The sequence below is a fragment of the Corticium candelabrum genome, chromosome 11 (assembly GCF_963422355.1).
Source record: "Corticium candelabrum chromosome 11, ooCorCand1.1, whole genome shotgun sequence".
Taxonomy (NCBI): Eukaryota; Metazoa; Porifera; class Homoscleromorpha; order Homosclerophorida; family Plakinidae; genus Corticium; species Corticium candelabrum.
The window spans coordinates 130,347-150,117 of record NC_085095.1 but is presented as its reverse complement, the minus strand read 5'-3'; the positions used below and the strand labels follow the sequence as shown (position 1 = coordinate 150,117).

Here is a 19,771-nt window from a genome sequence, read left to right as displayed (position 1 = left end):
CCTTTCAAGGGGTCGACTCAATTGTAATTTGTTGGCGAGAAGAGTCAAACGACTCTCGATTTTGCTCACTTACGCGACTAAAGAGCAAAGGAGACTGATTCGTGACAAACAGAATAGAAAGGAAAAGCTAAAAGAAGAGCAAAGTCTGTTTTTTGAGTTTCCGCGCGTTACTTTGATAGAAATTATTGCTACGCAACCATTGTCACGCGACTATGCGATCATTGTTACGCGACTAGCTCAATAGAAAGCAGTGAGTGAAACGATAGTGAACGAGTGGGTAAAACGCTGTTGAAGAAATGAAAAGGACTACGTTAGAAGAAGAGCGGCAGAGTCAGAGAAAGAGCGAACAGGAAGGTTATTACGAAATGAGAGCCCGAACGTTAGTTTAATTAAAATAATGCGCACGTCTTCAGTTTTTCTTGTGAGCAGTTTAAGCGAGTAGTGTGACAACTAGCTGTAAATCTGTATACCGTAGGCAGTGTCACTAATTACTGCATGACATCTGCTACTGCGGTTTTGCACACGCAAGATAATTTCTATGTACTGTAGTTATAGTGTACATACCATGTACAGGTACAGTACTCTAGGTTGCACGTACACAGGTCTGCGATTACAAGGCCGAGTTCTAAATTGTCTGTTTTAAATATTTTTAATATTGTGTAGGTAATAGTAGACAGCGATCGGTATTTGTCTGCTAGCGAAGCGTTTAGTTCCGACAAGTGTGGAAGTGCATGTTGCATGTGTGTAAAGCGGGACACGCGGACTAGAGAATATGCAGCACCCTCCATTACACCGCGAACTTAGACACTAGAGGCTGACTTCATTGCGACTAATAAAACTAAACGGTCCGTTTGCTATGCTATGATCAAGAAGCTGCCACAACGATAGGTATAACTTTGAAGATAATGTATTAATTAATTAAAGACAGTGTACAGTATTACAAATTATTGCGTAGAAACAGATGACCGATGTCATTTCACCAGCTGCCAAACCACCGAACGATAATAAGCATGCACGTTAACATGAATTTAGTTGCTCTAATTTGACAACCGTAATTGGTAAGCGCAATTATGTATGATTACTCGCCCGAGTTGATCGCCATGCAGTTTGAATAATAGATGGCCTGAATCAAATACCGTATAATAATAATAATATAATAATAATATAATAATAATATAATAATAATGATATAGTAATATAATAATAATAATAATAATAATAATAATAATAATAATAATAATAAATAATAATAATGTATTAGCAGGTATTGCACGGTGGCTGGACATTATTCCAGGTCATGAGAACCTGCAGCACTTACAGAAAACAGCACTACAGAAAACAGTACTTCTGAGATCTACTCGGATCCTTCATAACGTCACGTCTTCTTTCTAGACAGCCGTGATGGTCTAAGTACTTCTGAAGCAGAGTTTGCTTCCGGTACTTGTAACAGACTTTACAAACCAGACGGCATAATAGATTTCATTGTACTACAGCTTGCAAGTCTATAGTACAGTGGGTCAGTAAAACACATAGCACATACGCAACACACACACAGAAATTGCACTAACTACAGCCAATAATAAGCCATTCATTACCTCTAACGTAAACACAAGTCTCCAATACAGTGCGTCATCCAAAGAATAAAGTTAGTCTTCAGTAAAAGCATTCGTCTCACGTAGTACAAGCTTATTACCAGCAGTCAAACGTAATGTATTCAATAGGATGGCAATAAATGATAGCTAAATTTCTATTGTTAAGTAAGCACAGTTGAGTTAATTAAACAACATTGAAATTGTGACAAATGCAGTCTCTAATACAGACACTTCTATCAGGCAATTTAAAAAAATAATTAAGAAGGACATTTTATGTTAGAGATAATACGGTAATTTAACGCCGACTCCCGGACAATGAAATGGAAACACTAATATATTAATTAATAATCTGGAACGCTAAATTGTCTCTCATGTAATATTTCTTAGTAACTTAAATCGCATGCTTATGAAAATTTCTGCACTTACAGTAAGTAGGCCTAAAAGGAAGCAAAAAGATAGAGCGGGTCATGGGTTGGAAAGTGAAGAAGAGAGGAGAGGTAGACTTCACCAAAGAAATGAGAGAGACAAAGCTAGAAGAAGAGCGGAGTCAGGCAAACAGAGAAAGGCAAGGTTAGCGAAGAGAAATGAGAGAGACAGAGCAAAGAGGCGAGCAGAGACGCCTAAAGAAAGAGCACTAAGATTAGAGCGCATGAGTGCTCTCCAACTCCAGAGGTTGGCCAGGGAGTCACCTCAAGAAAGAACTGCTAGGTCAACAGTGTAATAACCCAACTAACCAGACCACTCAAATATTAATGCTCTATCTCTGCAGGCTGGAGCATCTACGTGCTTTACAAACTGCGAGACTAGATAAAGAGTCAGCTCAAGACAGAGATTCCAGGTCAGCTGTGTATTGTGAATCAACTCTAACTTGACCAATAAAACCTTATTGCTATATCTCTGCAGGTTGGAGCATGTCCGTGATCTGCAGAGTAAGAGGTTGGCCAATGAGTCGGCTGAAGAGAGAAGTGCTAGGTCAGCTATGTAGTGAATCAATGGTAACCAGACCACTCAAATATTATTGCTCTCCTTCTGCAGGCTGGAGCATCTATGTGCTTTACAAACTGCGAGACTAGATAAAGAGTCAGCTCAAGAAAGAGATTCCAGGTCAGCTGTATATAGTGAATCAAGTCTAACTTGACCAATGAAACCTTTATTGCTATATCTCTGCAGGTTGGAGCATGTCCGTAATCTGCAGAGTGAGAGGTTGGCCAATGAGTCAGCTGAAGAGAGAAGTGCTAGGTCAGCTATGTAGTGAATCAATGATAACCAGACCACTCAAATATTATTGCTCTACCTCTGCAGGTTGGAGCATTTACGTGCTTTACAAACTGCGAGACTGGCTAAAGAGTCAGCTCACGAGAGAGGTTCCAGGTCAGCTATGTATAGTGAATCAACTCTAACTTGAACACTCAAACCTTTATTGCTATATCTCTGCAGGTTGGAGCATGCACGTGCTCTGCAGAGTGAGAGGTTGGCCAATGAGTCAGCTGAAGAGAGTGATGCCAGGCTGGAGGGCATGAGGAAGAGATTGGCAAATGAGTCATCTGAAACGAGAGCTGCGAGACTAGAGCGCATGAAACTTGCTCAACACCAGAGACTGGCTACCGAGTCTTCTCAAGAGAGAGCTGAAAGACTTGAAAGTTTACACCAAAACAGAGGAGATTGCCAAGAGATAAGCCTCCCCCTCATAGAACAAAGGCATGTTTACGAAAAGATGATAAAATTCCATCACGAAATGTGTTCCATACAGATTTGCACATGTTCTACTTGCCTGGAAAAATTTCCAAGTATGAAGCTGACTTCGCAACACGAGTGCATTAGATGTAGTCGAGACAAACTTTCTCCAAAACTCTACTCTGCTGCAAACAACTTGAGTCCTGGACCAGTTCCACCTGAACTACAGGTCAGTGAGTATTACTACTACACGATAGTTACATGTTTCATGAAAATGACTTTATCACTTTTAATTGCATGAAACAAAGGGTTTATCACAAGCAGAGGAAATGCTGATCTCAGCAGTGATGCCTCTCATGTCAGTCTACCGACTTCGGTATGGACAGTACGGCTACAGGGGTAACGTCATCAACTTGCCACAAAACATCACTACCTTAGCTACCAGTTTGCCGAGACTTCCACGTGATCTAGATGTCCTTGTCGTGAGAAAGGAAGGGTATGACAACTCCCATCGTGACTTCAAAGTAAGAAGATCGGTAGTTTTGCGTGCTCTCCTGTGGCTGAAACAGCACAACAAGTTCTACCACAACATTGAAGTAGATCATGCTGCTGTAAGACAACTGCCTACTGACGGAGACTTGACTGGACTCTGCACAGTTGAACAAACAATATTTGATGACCAACAAGATCTCGAGCAACCTGTGAACGACGAGAACCCCAATGACATTGGCACATTCGTGCCAATTGCAGCCAGAAAGATCACCGAGCAGGAAAGTATTAAAAATTCTATACTAGAGCGCCTGTCATCGACTTGCAAAAAAACTGTGCCCTGGCCTTCAAGAGGTGCATCTTCTGTCAACGAGTTCACCACCGAGGGTTACATTTCGTGTGCCTTCCCCACACTACTTCCCACTGGTGCTGGCGATTTTGTGGCCCCGCGACAACGTGCAGTAACCATTGGTAACTACTTTAAACATCTGATGATGTATGGAGAGGGTCAGTTTGCCAAACACCCACGGTTTCGCTACTTTGCACTGAACACTGAGATGAGGTGGCGTGCACTGCAAAGTGGCAGAATTTTTATCAACCAGCATCCACAAGATGCTCGTCTGTCACTGGAAGAACTGAAAGACATGGTTGGCTGTACAGGAGAACTCTTTAGCAATCGCGTGTTGCACTATGCCAGCAGCCTGCGTGGTACGAGCCAATACTGGTTTAAGCAGAGGACAAGGCTTATTTCCATGGTTGACACTCTAGGACTGCCCACAATTTTCTTTACCCACAGTGCTGCAGATGCACAGTGGCCTGAGCTGGCTCGTCTCATCTGCCCCGACAACTCAGATTGCTCTTCCAGTCGCAGCTCTGCAATGTCAGAAAATCCGGCCGTTGCTGATTTCTACTTCTATAATCGCATCAGCAAGTTCATAGATGCATTCTATGTGGATATCCTTGGGACTACTGACTACTGGTTCAGGTTTGAGTGGCAGCATCGCGGAAGTCCACACGTACATGGTGTTGCATGGTTTAAGGACGCACCAAATGTAGAGCAGTTGCTGGCCTGTGAAAACGATTCTGATGTTATTTCAGCAACCGAAGAGATCACCAGCTTTGTTGACAAAATCATTAGCACCATAAACCCAAGCATTGCAGCTGATGGGAGCAATGCTGAGGATGCCCCGCCTCCAAAAACTAAGCCTCAACATGTTTGCAACAAACTATACTCGGAAGTGGCAGACCTCAAAGTAGACTTAATAGACCTGATAGCTACACGCCAAAGACATACACGATGCTCACCAGCTTACTGTCTCAAGAAGAGGAATGGCCAGCAAGAATGTCGATTTGGCTACCCAAAACAACTGCAGCCAGCGACAGCTATTGTTACCGAGAATGGAGAGCTGCATGTACAGACTGCACGTAATGACACTCTCCTCAACAGCTACAACCCCGTGCAGCTGTCTGCTTGGAGAGCCAATGTCGACATGCAGTATATGGTATCGAGACATAGAGTTATTGAGTATGTAGCTAAATATGCAACCAAAAGTGAACCCCGCTCAAAAGCCTTGAGGGAAGTCTACAACCACATCATGAAGGGCCTTAAAGATGATGCCACGCCCCTAAAAATAGTGCAGAAACTTCTGATTAGTAGTGTTGGACAGAGAGACTATTCTGCACAAGAAACATGTCACCTACTTTTGCAGCTGCCCATGTTTAGAGCATCGCGTGATTTTGTCACTCTGAGCCTGGATGGATCTCGGGAAGTAGATAGCAAACTAGACACCAACAGAGCTGTAACCATCGACTCCCAAGTAGATCACTATATTGCCCGTCCCACCACTGAACAGTTTGAAGATCTCACTTTCTTGCAGTTCATTCAGAAATACAGAATTCCAAAAAGGGTAGTCGATGGTCTTATACAAAGAAGAAAGGATGTTGTGGTGATCTTTCGTCCTTACTTCTCCCCAGATCCAAGTGGTTCACACTATGAGCAATATTGCAAGCAGAAGCTCATGATGTACCAGCCGTTTCGACAACTGGAGCAACTTCTAGAAGGGGTAGACAACTATGCTGCAGCATATTCCCTCTTTCTTCAATCGGGTGCTTCTCCACCATCCCTTGCAGATGACATCCATCGACTTGAGGCAATGGAAAGAACAGATTGCGCAACAAATCTAGAGGAGGTAAGTTTACGTTCTATAATGAGTCTAAAACAATTAGCATATCAACTGTGGTAATCTTGGCACATTATAGGAACAAGTAGCTGAGGAGAGTAACCAGATTGTATCAAGCACAGTGCAGGATTGGATGCTGCTATGCCAGCACACACCTCAGTTTTTAAATTTAGTCGATGAGAGAAGACATGTTGACTGGTCACTAGCTGCCAAAACTTATGAAAATCTTGACAAAATGCCACACTTTATCGCTCAACACCGCCAGTTTTACGTGCCTCAACATACAAACACGGTCGCTGATCCTGAGCGACTTCAAGGCAACCAGCTTCATGCTTACAACATTGTCCGTGAGCATTTTGAAAATGGATCATCGTGCAAGCAGCCGCTCAGAATGATTGTCTCTGGTACAGCAGGAACTGGAAAGTCATACCTCATTCAGTGCTTGAAACGTCTTCTGGGAAACGGCCTTCGTGTCGCAGCCCCTACCGGAGTAGCTGCATTCAATGTGAATGGCTACACCCTCCACTCTCTGTTAGGGCTTCCCATCAAAGGAGACTTTAAAGAGCTCGAGAGCAACCGCCTTCGAAACATCCAAGAATCACTGGCAGCTGTAGAATACATCATCATTGATGAGATGTCCATGGTAGGCAGAAAGCTTTTTGGTCAAGTAGGCAGACGCTTGCGTCAGGTGTTTCCCCACAGGTGAGCAAAGATATATATATATATATATATATATATATATATATATATATATATTATAAATAGATTGAATTACATTTATATTATCAACTTTGTTTTACTTACAGAGCAGCTGAACTCTTCGGTGGATGCTCCTGCTTACTTATTGGTGATTGGGGTCAGTTACCTCCTGTCATGGATCTTCCACTATACACTACAGAGTCTCGAACAGAACTGTCTGATCTCGGAAGTGCCAACTATCGTATGTTCGATTGTGCCATTGTACTAGATCAAGTGATGAGGCAGGCTGGACTAGATTCCGATCAACAAATTTTCCGCAACCTGCTTCTCCGCTTGAGAAATGCTGAGTCAACCATTGATGATTGGAGACATCTCATGAGACAGACGCCAGCTGAAGTGGAAGACATTGCACCGTTTACTGGTGCCCTGCATCTATACACCACTACCGAAGCTGTTGCCGAGCACAATACCTGCAAGCTGCGTGCGAGTGACTACCCGGTAGCCACAATCAAGGCTTTCAATTCAGGTGCAGATACATGCAAGGCCTCGGCTGATGATGCAGGTGGATTGGAGCCGATTGTCTGCATTGCTCATGCAGCCCGTGTCATGCTTACTGCCAATTTATGGGTTGAAGTTGGCTTGGTAAATGGCGCCATTGGCACAGTAGTTGCAATATGTTATATGGATGGCCAGAATCCGCCGCAATTGCCTGTAGCAGTAACCGTAAAATTTGACAACTACACAGGTCCTACTCTCCCAGACGGCACTGTCCCGATCACTCCACTTCGTCGCAGCTGGTTCTCAACCAGCCAACAGTGTTCTCGCCTTCAGCTGCCTCTTAAGCTAGCCTGGGCTATCACCATTCATAAGGCCCAAGGTATGACAATCAATAAAGTAGTCATCGATGTGGGAAAAAGGGAATTTGCTTCTGGGTTGACATTTGTGGCATCTTCACGTGTTCGTCGCCTCAACGACTTGCTATTTGTTTCTCCCTTTCCATTTCAACGAATAGCCACCTCTAGCAAGAGCAGTCGCCTCAATGACAGGTTGAAGGAAGATGCTAGGCTGCAACAGCTGAGTGCTACTTCAGCAAATCGAGCAATTGTATTGTAATGCTGTAGCAAGGAGAGCACCAAAGGTGGGACAAAAGGCAAAAAAACATTGTGTAACCACACTTAATCGCTCTGGTACTGTATCTTCGCGGTGCACAACCGCTCAGGAAATATAGCGTCGTTGGCTGCGCAGCAATGAAAGATGTTCTTACTGCGCATGATCAGCTACAGTGCGTTTGGAATTTTTGACTTAGCTTACGAAAGAAAGTTTGCACAGAGTCGGCAAAAAATCTCTCGGTCTTTCGGTTATGACCGTCGTGGGTTTAGCTGGGTGTATGTTACTGTACGGCTAGAGGAGCGTCACTTCCTAAGATTTTGCGAGGAGCTGGGCGTGGCTACGTGCCATGTCTTAAACGCAAACATATCATGCACTCTAATAGAAACAGAACGCCATCGCTCGCCAAACACAATGCTAACCGAGCATTTACTAGTTACAAATTATTGCGTCTAGACAGCTGATGAATGATGATATTTGAGCAGCTGCCCAACCGCAGACTATGTAAGTTATGATATTGCACAACAGCCGCAAGCAACGGATAATTGAACGCCGAGTTCAGATAATTGAACACCGGATTCGGATAATTGAAAGAACAATACTATAGAAGAGCAACTGAAAGTCTGTTTCCTGAGTTCCCGCGTTTGTTTGACAGAAACTATTGCGTCATAACACAACCATTGTTATGCGAATAGGTAAAGACAGAACACCATGGCTCGCCAAACACAATGCTAACCGAGCATTTACTAGTTGGCGAGCGAAGCGAGCCTCTCTCTTGTCATGTCAATTGAGCTCGAGATATATTTTATTTATATATTTATATATTTATATATTTATATATTTATATATTTATATATTTATATATTTATATATTTATATATTTATTGGCGAGCGAAGCGAGCCTCTCTCTTGTCATGTCAATTGAGCTCGAGATATATTTTATTTATATATTTATATATTTATATATATACGTACGTCAGCACATGGATTTACGGCAAAACAGAAAGACAAATCAACAAAACGACGATGTCAGATGAATGCAATTTTGGCTCCGTAACATATGCGCTAAAAATTGAAGCATGGGACCTCTTTTGAGGGGTCGACTCAATTGTAATTTCTTGGCGAGGAGAGTCAAACGACTCTCGATTTTGCTCCCTTACGCGACTAAAGAGAAAAGGAGACTGATTTGTGACAAACGGAATGAAAAAGAAAAGCTAAAAGAAGAGAAAAGTCTGTTTTTTGAGTTTGCGCGCGTTACTTTGATAGAAATTATTGCTACGCAACCATTGTCACGTGACTATGCGATCATTGTTACGCGACTATCTCAGTAAACGAGTGAGACGACTGAAGCGTGAACGAAGAATTGAAGACAACTATAGTGTTTTGCGTTTAATTATCTGAACTCGGCGTTCAGTTACCCGATTCAGGCAAGCAATTATCCGAATTGGCCGTTCAGTTATCCGATTCGGGCATTCAATTATCCGATGTTCTGTCCTAATTAGAAGTAACAAATATAGAAATAATTATTTTAGTCGCACATTTCTTTCATGACGTCTTTCTAGGATGCTCACTCACGTTTCAGCTGAACAATAAATGATTGATTCAAGAAAGGTGGGAAAGTGAAGTAGTGAAATTCGAGCTCTTGATTAGCTAAAAACCTGCTGCGACGCATGATGGACTGTTGCATGGTATCACGCAAGACGCGCGATTTACAAAGTGTGCGGATTACACCACGATTGACGAAGCAAGGCGTTGTTGTAGGCTTCCTAGATATGTAGATTTAGTTCGCTCACAACAGCTTAGTTAGACATCCGCGGAAACGTGGGACACCAAGATTAGTGCAAAGAAAATTATCGTACAACACACGCTAAAAATTCACGCTAAAGTAGAGATTAATTACAAATTATTGAGTCTATACAGCTGATGAATGATGATATTTGAGCAGCTGCCCAACTATTTAGTTGCACAACAGCCGTAAGCAACGGATAATTGAACGCCTGAATCGGTTAATTGAACGCAAAATACTTTAGAAGAGCAACTGAAAGTCTGTTTCCTGAGTTCCCGGGTTTGTTTGACAAAAACTATTGCTAAGTAACGCAACCATTGTTACGCGAATTGGTAAAGACAGAACACCATCGCTCGCCAAACACAATGCTAACCGAGCATTTACTAGTTACCCGAGGCCTGGATATCCGGGCTAAGGGTATAGTAGTCGTCCGACGTGCGACCGTACGTACGACCATATCCATACTCAATTAGCGCAGATGCAAATGAAGCTATTCCGACCAATAGACGAGAAGTGGTATCATTACCGACCAATAGACGAACGTGATGTCATCATAAGGCTCCACCTCTGTTTGGTATCTGTTAAGGAGAATTCGGCCATCGGGCGTCTGTCCTGTACACGGTGTTTAGTCCTTTGCTTTACATAAGGGTTCTTTGCTTTACATAAGGGTTTAGCACATAGAAACAACGCCTAGTCTACATTTGCACGTGCATGTTTTTCCCACCAACTACCAGGCGTCTAGAAAGCGAAAGTACTGGATTCAGGCGCCATGCGGTACCTGTAGGTGTACCTAAATTGTAACATTTTGCTTGTTCCATGGTGTTTCGGCATAGTGGTTCTTCAGTCTGACAGCTTGAATTTTCGATGTTAATGACTGAGCGGCCGCAGTGTTGTTGCAAAAATCACTAGTGTCGTCTTCAGCAGAAGTTTGGCGCGCTCCACGGGAATTTGCGAAGGGGAACGTGCATTGTCCACGACAACGCGTCTGTTTGTCGGACGAAGCGACTGACCTGTAAGTACGCAAGTCTGGAGACGCTTTGCACTTTGTTGAGCTAAACGAATGCATTGGAAACCTTATATATATATAGTTGAGACGAGTCAGTATGCAAAACATTATCACCTGACGAGATATGTGATTACATACACCGTCCGAGGGTTTAGCACTGTAATGTGCTTCCCTATTCATTATATCCGGATTGATAGCCTGTCCTGTTAACTGGACATTCAGATTGTCATCTCGATTCTAACCAGTGTATTAACCTCTCTGGGTTATATCCGGATTGATAACCTAGGTTTGGTTAAGTAATTAGATGACGGTTGTTAACCAAACATTCAACCAGTTACAACCTCTCATTATATTGATCATAGTAACGAACTCCACGCTTCACCACTGAGTGCAACGAACTTCCGCTTTAAGCACATTTGTAGATGTTTTATTATAATGCTAGCTGTCATTTTATATTTCAATGACATTGTAGAAAACAATTAAGATATATAGAACTGTCTATAACTCGTCTGCAAATGTCTATTATCATCTTCAGCTTATACAAATCGATAAGATATCATCGTTTCACTGAGAATATGCCTCTAGAATGTGACTCTTACAACCAAATTTCATCCGCCTTCTTGTCACTAATTAAACCATACAAAATTTAAGACAAAACCGAAAAGTCGAGATGCCTTTAGTTCTATGTTCATTGCTACGCCTCATTCTTGACTTCTACTTGGTCTGGTTGCCCTGGTAACAGTCTGTAGACATCTGACTCTATTTGCTCAAGTTCCGCTTCTAGTTGTTTCAGTCTCTCTTTCGGAGATCTGACAACGACAAGTAAGAACGCTCTAAAACGCCAATAAAACCGCGACAACAAATGGTGCATGCACTTACTTGGGAGATGACCGACCGGTACGAGGACTGCACCTACCGAGTCGAGGTGATTTCTTCGCGTTGGGACTGAGTCTGTTAGTTTCTCCTTGAACCGCAGAATTCCCGACTTTTTCCGAGTTGATGACGTTTCCCTTTTTGCTCGTAGATGGAGAAGCATTTCTCGGTGATGCCAACCACGAAGAGCGGAGCTGGAAAGAGCGTGAACGCTGTACAGATGCCGAAGGCAAACTAGATCGTTCAGCAGGTTTGCCCCGTCGGTCTCGTTGCTCGAAAAACTTCCTTCTAGCAGAGTACTCATCTCTTGACTCCGACCCAGATTCTTGTTGCTTCGAGACGGTATCACTAGTAGTAGGAGTCGAGGCTTCATCTTTGGCCATTGTATGCGTAGAACTGTCTAGACTTGAAACACGGCCAGCCATTACATCCTTCTGCGTGTCAGCAGATTCACGCGTTTCAGTCTGTAACGACTTACTGCCGTCTCTCTGTAAATCATTCTTTTGTTCATCACTATTACTAGCTACCGTTTCCAAGCGAACCTTCTCTTCTTGCGCCAGTTTATTGGAATTGTTTGTATTCAATGCATCAGTCGGTTGTTGGGTTTCTTTTGACCGCAAGTTCGATTCTCGTTTCTTTTCTCCTTCCTCAAATTTCTGCCGACGAGTGGCCACACTGTCAAACAATGGCCGTGACTTCCTCTCATTTCCGTCTTGTGGCTTGCTTGTCCAACCGGTAGAAACGCTTGCAGTGGCATTCATTGCTGGTTTTGCTGACTGCTTTTCTGCTAATATTCGAGATGGAATCTTGGTTTCGATGTGAGGCTTTAGTTGCAGTTTGGGACTCGTGTCCTGCTTCAGGCTCGCCACATCACTCTTCCTCGCTGAAGCAACAGACAGCGAGCTGGTTCGTGTCGGTTCAAAAAAAGATCGTCTCTTTGCTGTTCTGTCTTCACGTGCTAACGTCTCCGGTGTCTTGTTCGACTGCCTCTCGCTTGAGCTCGCCTGATCCTTGACGTGACCTTTGAAATGATCCTGTGCTTCCTCCTTGAGTTCTTTCTTATCTATCTGACCGTCCTTCTCACCGAGTTCTAGCACAGCAGTTACAGACAAACTTCGCCCCCGTCGTCTCTTCTGTACCCATTCATCGTCCTCATTGCTAGCATATAACCTTCCCAGTTTCGCCCTCCACCCCGAATTCCTCGTGCGTGCCGGACTGCTATCACATCCCGAATTGATAGAATACGATTCCAGATCGGCAGAAGCACTGAAACGACGACGATTTAAGTGTGAGATAAAGGGAATGTCGTCATCACCGACATTATTAGTTCTAGCATCTTCTCTTCTTCCTTCACGACAATTATCGTTTACCTTCGACTTTGAATCCTCTGTTGTGAATAAAGAGGAATTTGAAGGTGGATCGCTTTCCGTGTTTCTGGACGTTACTTTAGACTCCTTCTGCTCCACAAAGTTGCTAGAGAAGAGTTCAATTTCTGGTTCCAGCGAAGAGCTTCGATCGCTTTCACTCCCACTCGTGTGTCGTCGGCAAACATCTTCAGTTCGATTAGATTCTATTACTACATCTTGGTTAGAACTGACTTCATCTTCCTTACCAGTTTTCGGCTGCAAAAAGAAACTGTCGTCATCTCCTTCAACAAGAGTATCTTGCACTACATGGCTTGTTTCCTCTACACAAAACGAGGCGACTGTCGTTTTCTTCAGTTCGTTCTCTTCTCTGCTTGCAGCCAATCCATTTTTGTCTTCTTTGACAAGATCGTCGTCCTTACGCGACTCTAATACTGTCGGCGCTTGTTTGTTCCCTTGGTCGATTAATTCGTCAGGAATAACCTTGGCAGTAGTCAAAGTCTTCTTTTCCGTTGTTGTAGTTCTCGTTTTCTTTGGCGGTGAAGATGCTATTTCCATTACTTCAGTCGTAGTCGTCACTTCGGTTGTTTCAGTGGTAGCAACAGCCTGCAGTTTTCCGCCGCTAGAAGCGCGAGCAATTATTGAGCCCGACGGATCGACGGTAACCGTTGCCGACGGAACAACATGAGAATCATTACTTGTACTCACGCTACCCGCCTCGCTTGCAGACAACGGCGTCAATTGTGATGTTGAACTATCAATCTTACTGCTCATGCCCACAGATGATTGAAACTTCTGAGGTGTGTCACTGAAAGGGAGATGAGATGTCTCTGTACCAACATGATGGGATGGTCCTTCTGCCGTCTTGTGCGTGCTCGAAGTATGCAAACTTTGTTTGTCTTCCCGACCGTGATCGTCCGACGTAACCGTATTCGGTCCCCACACGTGGTTGTTTGGAGTAACTCGAGCTGTCGGTGTATTTTCCCGATAACTCCTTGCCACAGTTACACTGTCGACGGTTTCATTCTCGGTTGAGCTGCTCGGACTTCCGCCGCGACTGAGTCTTCTCAGTTCTTCTCGCGCCTTGACTGCCTGCACGTCAACAGACTTTTTGTATACATCGCGTGGAGATCGAGATCCACCAGACAGACGTCTCGGCGACTTTCTCGTCTTTTCTGGACTCCGATCTGATTCTGCTGTTTCGCTTCCTTCAAACCGGAAAACAGTCAATCTATCCGGTCTCGTCTGACCGACGGTATCCCTTGATGGGTCTTCCAAGATATCCGATTTTTCCGTTTTCTGAGAAGTCAAGGAAGACTCTGCTTTACGTCCAGATTCTAGAATCATGTCTCTCGTGTCCAAAGCTCGTGCTTTCGTTGACAGCGTGTGAATGTTTTTTGCTCTTTGCGGATAAACTCGACGTCGATTCTCTTGAGGTGTCCACAATCCTCCGCGTCCTTCGCGTGCGATCTCTTGCATCACACCGGCCATTCCCTGGTTCAGCGATTGCAGCATAAAACCACGAAGTCGGGCGCTTCGACGAGTTCTCTCGCTGCGATTGAACAAAGACGAGCGGTCGAACGCAACGGATTCGTCTCCAGGAGATGTACCGCGTCTTTCGGGTTGAGGCGTCCACAAGAACATGGAAGTCGCGGCAGCATCACTGGTACTACTGACTTCAGCATTACCAGATGGAGACGATTCGACTGTCTGCTGGGATTCTGTCTTACAGCTACTTGAATCTTCTTCGAATTCACCAAGTTGAGCAGCCTGTAATGTAACGTCACGTCTCGCGGGATCTACTTGAGCAGTAGCCTGAAACGAGTCGCTTGGCGATTGAATATTAGATGAACTAGTGGTCTCCTGCAGTACGAACACTTCGTCACCGTCTCGGTCAACTGGACTGGTTTCTTTCGTCGCAGACTTTCCGCCAATATCAATTGTTTCGTCTCTCGGAGATGGTGTGTCGATGTAAGCACCACTATCAGGAGATATGCTCGTCATATCTCTCCCCTGTGAGCCACCCAGACTGTGAAGATCCTATAATGTTACATAAGCAACCATGCATTTTGCTCATTAGGAACGGAGACACGTAAATACCTACCGCAGAGCGTTTATTGGGGTTTTTCCACGTTGTCTCTTTAGTCAAATGACTGTGCAAAATCATAAGGATTTACAAGAGGAAACCTATAGCGTCTCGTACAAGTTGTGCTTACTTGATATAGTAAATTCTCTTTGATCTTTTGTCGTACCCTCTTTCCCAACCGAACGGCAAATCTGTTATCAAAATTGGTTTAAACACTCAATCAACGCACAAAAAAGAACAATCATACCGGGATCCATGTTGGGCTGTCTGAAAGAGGCAGGATTGATCCAACTGCTCTCACGTGTGATTTTGCTAAAGCAGCAAAAGTGCATAATATGTACGTATACTATGTAGCTGCAAACAACAACATCAAATAACCAAAGTCATGCAGTCTTACTTGACATAATAGTGCTTCTGAGACTTCTCGTCATACCGCTGTTCCCAGTCACAGTCAAAATTGGCAACAGCAAGATAATCAGGAGATGGTGACGGACCACGACTAAGAGAGACACATGTAACTCTTATTATAGTGTGCGTGCGAGCGTGTGAGTGCGTGTGCGTGCGTGCGTGTGAGTGCGTGTGTGTGTGTGTGTGTGTGTGTGTGTGTGTGTGTGTGTGTGTGTGTGTGCGCGCGTGCGTGCGTGCGTGTAATGATCAATGATGTTACAATTTTGTATAACATGGATGGACGTCTACTAGGCTTCGGATCAAAATCTTTCATAAAACTGTTTGGAATGAACTACAGTTTACTGATGACATTGCTATGGTAGCCAAATCACAAGATGATTTTGCACATTCTGACACTTTTTGACGTATGTAGCAAATGGGGTCTAACTGTGAGTATGATGGTTAAATTGGTTGTGACTATGATTCTCAACAACAGCATTCATTTCAAATTTGGCAAAATAAACTTGGAGATTGTCAACAAATTCAACTATCTTGGCTCTGTAATACATTGTAATGCTTACATTAACTGTGATGTAGAACATCGAATAGTTGCAGGTAGATCTTTGGGAAATTGAAAAAGTCAATTTTTCAAAACAAGTTGTTGACAGTAGACACAAAGAAATGTGTTTATAAAGCTGTAGTACAGTACTTGGAACCTTGTTAAATGGGGCCAAAACTTGGGCTAAGAAACATGCCTTATCTCATTCCATAACCGTTGCTTGAGATACCAGAATTCAACAAATGGTAGAAAGGATTACTTCTACGCAGTTGAGGGCCAAATTTAGTATGGAAGGGACTATTGAAGAAGAAGTGATGCCTAAACGTCTATGGTGGTTGGGGCACACTAGCAGAATGGCTGAGTCTATAGAGTGCCCAAACGTATTCTCTTTGGTTGGTACCAGCAAAAGACCTTTTCATTTTGCGAAGTTACGCTGGAAAGATAGAATACACAGAGACCTAAAGGAATTTAATATGCAAACAGATTGGTTTGAGACAGCTCAAGATAGAGAGGCTTGGTATATATAGTTGTACAGCAAATTTGAGTCAAAGAAGAAACAACAAATTACTAAAAGAACAACAGAAAAGGAAACAGAAAGAAAGAATCATTATGAAACGTCTATTCAACATGCTATAGTTTATTCAAAATGTACAAGAAGTTTAGAAGACCTGGGGACTTCAAACGTCACAAACGTGACAGTTCCAGGAGAAGAAAGTTTTCCCCTAGCGGTAGCCTACACGCTTCTAATGTTGTCAGTATGATGAGACGGTATCGTCATGTTATGACGTCTGATTTCAAGGTTTCAAGGTGTGTGTGTGTGTGTGTGTGTGTGTGTGTGTGTGTGTGTGTGTGTGTGTGTGTGTGTGTGTGTGTGTGTGTGTGTGTGTGTGTGTGTGCGTGCGCGCGCGCGCATACCTCAAATCACCATATGACCCAACACTGCTAGCCTGAGTAGCTACACTTGTCGTGCTTTCTGTTGAGAAACAGAATTCAAACAAATAAACGACATCGCACCCACTTACAACACAGCAGTTACACAGACCTGATGATGGATGACGAACTCTGACCTTTTCTTTACGAATAGTTTTCTTTCTGCAAATACAACAAACAAGTCACATGAGCTTCCTATTCATAAAAATGTGAAGGTGCTCCACCTGAGATGCAGAGTGACTCTACCTATCGCCACCCTTGGCATTACGTTCACTATCAATTCAGAATCATGCAACTGCCTCTCTGTACAACAAACACATAAAATCATAACAGAATTGCAATTGATCATGGATACGCTTTAAACCTACTCTTTGTTCTTCGACTTGGCTCTTCAATCCACATCTCGTGCAAACAAAACAGCACAGGATCCAGAGATACGTCATACTCCAACAAAGCCTGTTATACATTACACGCATGCCAATCAATGTAACACACACACACACACACACACACACACACACACACACACACACACACACACACACACACACACACAATTCAACTATTTTTATCCACTCAAGCATATGCATCAGGTAGAACTGTCAATTACCTGTTCAAGTAACAGACTTGCAGTTGTTTCATCATCAAAGTCTACTTTAATTGAGCTGTATGTTCCTTGAAATGGTGTTGTTAATGTGACGGACATTTCTCCTTTGTAGTGGACAGGTGCATCTTCTAGGGAGCCCTGGTAGTCTGGTCTTCGACACAAACGGAAACAGTAGGTGTCATTGAGCCATTCAGCCTGAATGGAAAGTGGACGCTCATTGTCTTGAAGCATTCGGATATGTGAAGCACCATTTCCAGCCTGGTAAATTACAACAAATTTTATATCAAAACTGTTTTCTCCAAATAAGTATACTGATTTTGTGTGTGTTAAGTTACAATTATTTATTGATTATTTAAAATGCCAAGAACAATGAACATCTATTGGACGAAAAATTAGTAACTCAGTTGCATATACAACTGATCCCTCAACAACCTTGTCAAATTTAGAATAACTACGAGACAAGGTTATTATGCAGTAGCATGCACACATACAAGTTATTTCAAATACAAAGTTGAGCAAATCTGATGTTCACTGTACTCGTCTTTGAATACTCTGGCTATAATAAAGACTGAGCCTCAAAGAGTGATTTCCTCCCAACCCTAGCTTGCAAAGAGCTAGATTTTGAAAGACTTGACTGTCACTCTAAATTCGCTTCTGATAAGAGTTTCTCAGTCCTCTAACTAGCTTGCAGATATCAAATGCAAACCTCAAGCTGCATTAGTGTCTACCGCCAGTAGAAGACAACAAAAACTTGTTTAGCATACATAGAGCCATTCATCGAGAACTATAATAAACAGTACTAAAATTTTAATACTTTATTAAAATGCCTTCATTTCACTTTTGCTTAGAGGCAAGTAAAGTGACCAGAAAAGTAGGAGTGTACCTCTAACTTCTGGCCATCATATATAGTACAGTAGTTTGTTCCGATTTGAAGCAAAGATCCACTGTAACACCACTAATTAATTCATCTCACCCTCTATTTACACCAGATTATAGTCCGATCTCAGTACTAGCTGTACTGTAGTAGCTAAGTGTGCTGTATTTATACTGTTTGTATTTATCAAACCCTCTGCAGAGGTCCTACATACTTTCCTCTCTACCAAAACAATGTTCCCTAGAAGTTATTGTGCTTCCATCATAACAACTCTATTATCCATTATATCTAGAGTATCATGAATGACATCATTCCACATATCACTCCATATATCACCAGTTATTCTGATTGAGTAGTAACTACTAAGAACTGCCTTCTCACCTCAACCAAACAAAACCGGGTGGGATCCTTGTCTTCCACATTGACAGCATATCTGTCTATGAGCTCTCGCACCACATCCGCCGCCGCCGTCGAGTGCGAAACATGCGCCGTCTTGTAGAGAACGTCCGGATGCAGGACATTCGCATAGACCTTGATCGTCGCCGACACAACGTGCGACGATGGAGCTTGCAATTCGGACGACGAAAACGGGCCCTTGCGTTTGCGATGAGATGACGCCTGCACACTGACGGAAGACGTAGATCTCCTGACCGCCGAAGGGGAGTTCCCACTCTGCGAATTAGCGGCCGGTGATTGTTCCCTTCGCAGCTGGGAGACGTCCGAGTCTCTGAAGCTGCCAAGATAGTGCTGCAGCTGTGAACCGTGCAGTGCGCGAATCTAGAAGACGAGCAAATTGTTATTGACTGTTAACGTATGCACACATGTAGCTACCGTCGTGAGGCCAGAGCTATAGCCATGCATGACCCCCAGTAATTTTCTTGACTCACTGCATTCTACACTCCCAAATGCAGTACAGCGTGGCTATCGATATCTTGCACAACATTGTAATTTTTGGCCCCTCAAACTTTGAAAACTCCTGTTACAATGTCACAGGCTGTTTGAAGGGTCACGTGTGACAGTCAGAGGAGACCCTGGAGCACTACAATAAACTAGCCATTGAAAAATCGCACCACAGCGTGCGGGTTCAGAAGACAGGGTTAGGGTTAGCGTTAAGTCTAGGTTTACATTAGCGTTAGTACAATTTTAGGTCTAGAGTTAGCTAGTATGGCTAGGGCTAGAGGTTAGGATTATAATTCTACGGCTAGGGTCAGGGTTAGGATTCTATGGGCTGTGGTGCAGCTCTACTGTTGAGCCTTTCTACACTTCCTGCCTACAAACGCCACTCTAGTCTGACTGTCGCCTGAATTCAGTGCATTCTTGGGCGTCTAGCGAAATTTATCGGCAAACCGGACGAGATACGATCGAAATGAGTCAACTAGGCGACATCCTATCCGTTTCGCTTCGTACTCTGCTCACCTTAGGTTTCCTGTGAACCGATAGCAACGACATCGTGCTCTCGAGGCGCCTCCGGAAGATTGCGCTGCAGTAAACAAATCGTGGGCCGGGCTGTAGCCATGCGCACGAGACATAGCGACTAACCAATGAGGGCGTAACAGGA

The 19,771-nt window shown here is 43.4% G+C and overlaps 3 protein-coding genes across 4 annotated transcripts; 2 read left to right on the top strand and 1 right to left on the bottom strand.

Moving 5' to 3' along the window:
- The first annotated feature begins 2,059 nt into the window (after positions 1 to 2,059).
- LOC134186454 (uncharacterized) lies at positions 2,060 to 5,777 on the top strand. Its single transcript, XM_062654428.1, has 9 exons — positions 2,060 to 2,157; positions 2,362 to 2,430; positions 2,496 to 2,564; positions 2,628 to 2,696; positions 2,763 to 2,831; positions 2,895 to 2,963; positions 3,030 to 3,495; positions 3,575 to 5,662; positions 5,730 to 5,777. Exons 1-9 carry the CDS (start codon positions 2,060 to 2,062, stop codon positions 5,775 to 5,777), a joined length of 3,045 nt encoding a protein of 1,014 aa, XP_062510412.1.
- Positions 5,778 to 5,832: 55 nt separating this feature from the next.
- Positions 5,833 to 7,747, top strand: LOC134186453 (ATP-dependent DNA helicase PIF1-like). Its single transcript, XM_062654427.1, has 4 exons — positions 5,833 to 5,944; positions 6,015 to 6,637; positions 6,742 to 7,237; positions 7,328 to 7,747. The coding sequence occupies exons 1-4, from the start codon at positions 5,909 to 5,911 to the stop codon at positions 7,745 to 7,747; spliced, it is 1,575 nt and encodes a 524-aa protein (XP_062510411.1). The 5' UTR covers positions 5,833 to 5,908.
- A 3,191-nt stretch (positions 7,748 to 10,938) lies between these two features.
- On the bottom strand, positions 10,939 to 19,707 carry LOC134186755 (uncharacterized). Of its 2 annotated transcripts, none has more exons than XM_062654807.1 (13): positions 19,630 to 19,707; positions 18,595 to 18,990; positions 17,343 to 17,597; positions 17,101 to 17,188; positions 16,957 to 17,035; positions 16,845 to 16,894; positions 16,718 to 16,775; positions 15,254 to 15,355; positions 15,104 to 15,168; positions 14,987 to 15,047; positions 14,875 to 14,923; positions 11,413 to 14,810; positions 10,939 to 11,342 (listed from the first exon to the last, which is right to left on the bottom strand). In XM_062654807.1, exons 1-13 carry the CDS (start codon positions 19,660 to 19,662, stop codon positions 11,228 to 11,230), a joined length of 4,749 nt encoding a protein of 1,582 aa, XP_062510791.1. In that variant the 5' UTR covers positions 19,663 to 19,707; the 3' UTR covers positions 10,939 to 11,227. The 2 variants fall into 2 exon arrangements, with proteins under 2 accessions (XP_062510791.1, XP_062510792.1); XM_062654808.1 differs by having other exon boundaries at positions 16,957 to 17,005.
- Between the last annotated feature and the right edge of the window lie 64 nt (positions 19,708 to 19,771).

What these genes read in the sequence shown, in the direction of transcription:
- LOC134186454 (XM_062654428.1), top strand. Translation starts at nt 2,060, where the DNA reads ATGGGTTGGAAAGTGAAGAAGAGAGGAGAGGTAGACTTCACCAAAGAA. An exon ending in GCTGAAGAGAGAAGTGCTAG is followed by an intron (nt 2,832 to 2,894) that starts GTCAGCTATGTA and finishes CTACCTCTGCAG; the next exon opens with GTTGGAGCATTTACGTGCTT. An exon ending in CAGTTCCACCTGAACTACAG is followed by an intron (nt 3,496 to 3,574) that starts GTCAGTGAGTAT and finishes CATGAAACAAAG; the next exon opens with GGTTTATCACAAGCAGAGGA.
- LOC134186453 (XM_062654427.1), top strand. Translation starts at nt 5,909, where the DNA reads ATGGAAAGAACAGATTGCGCAACAAATCTAGAGGAG. An exon ending in GCGCAACAAATCTAGAGGAG is followed by an intron (nt 5,945 to 6,014) that starts GTAAGTTTACGT and finishes GGCACATTATAG; the next exon opens with GAACAAGTAGCTGAGGAGAG. An exon ending in GCATTGCTCATGCAGCCCGT is followed by an intron (nt 7,238 to 7,327) that starts GTCATGCTTACT and finishes ATGGATGGCCAG; the next exon opens with AATCCGCCGCAATTGCCTGT.
- LOC134186755 (XM_062654807.1), bottom strand. Translation starts at nt 19,662, where the DNA reads ATGTCGTTGCTATCGGTTCACAGGAAACCTAAG. An exon ending in CGGTTCACAGGAAACCTAAG is followed by an intron (nt 18,991 to 19,629) that starts GTGAGCAGAGTA and finishes CTCGTCTTCTAG; the next exon opens with ATTCGCGCACTGCACGGTTC. An exon ending in AGAGTCACTCTGCATCTCAG is followed by an intron (nt 16,895 to 16,956) that starts GTGGAGCACCTT and finishes TTGTATTTGCAG; the next exon opens with AAAGAAAACTATTCGTAAAG.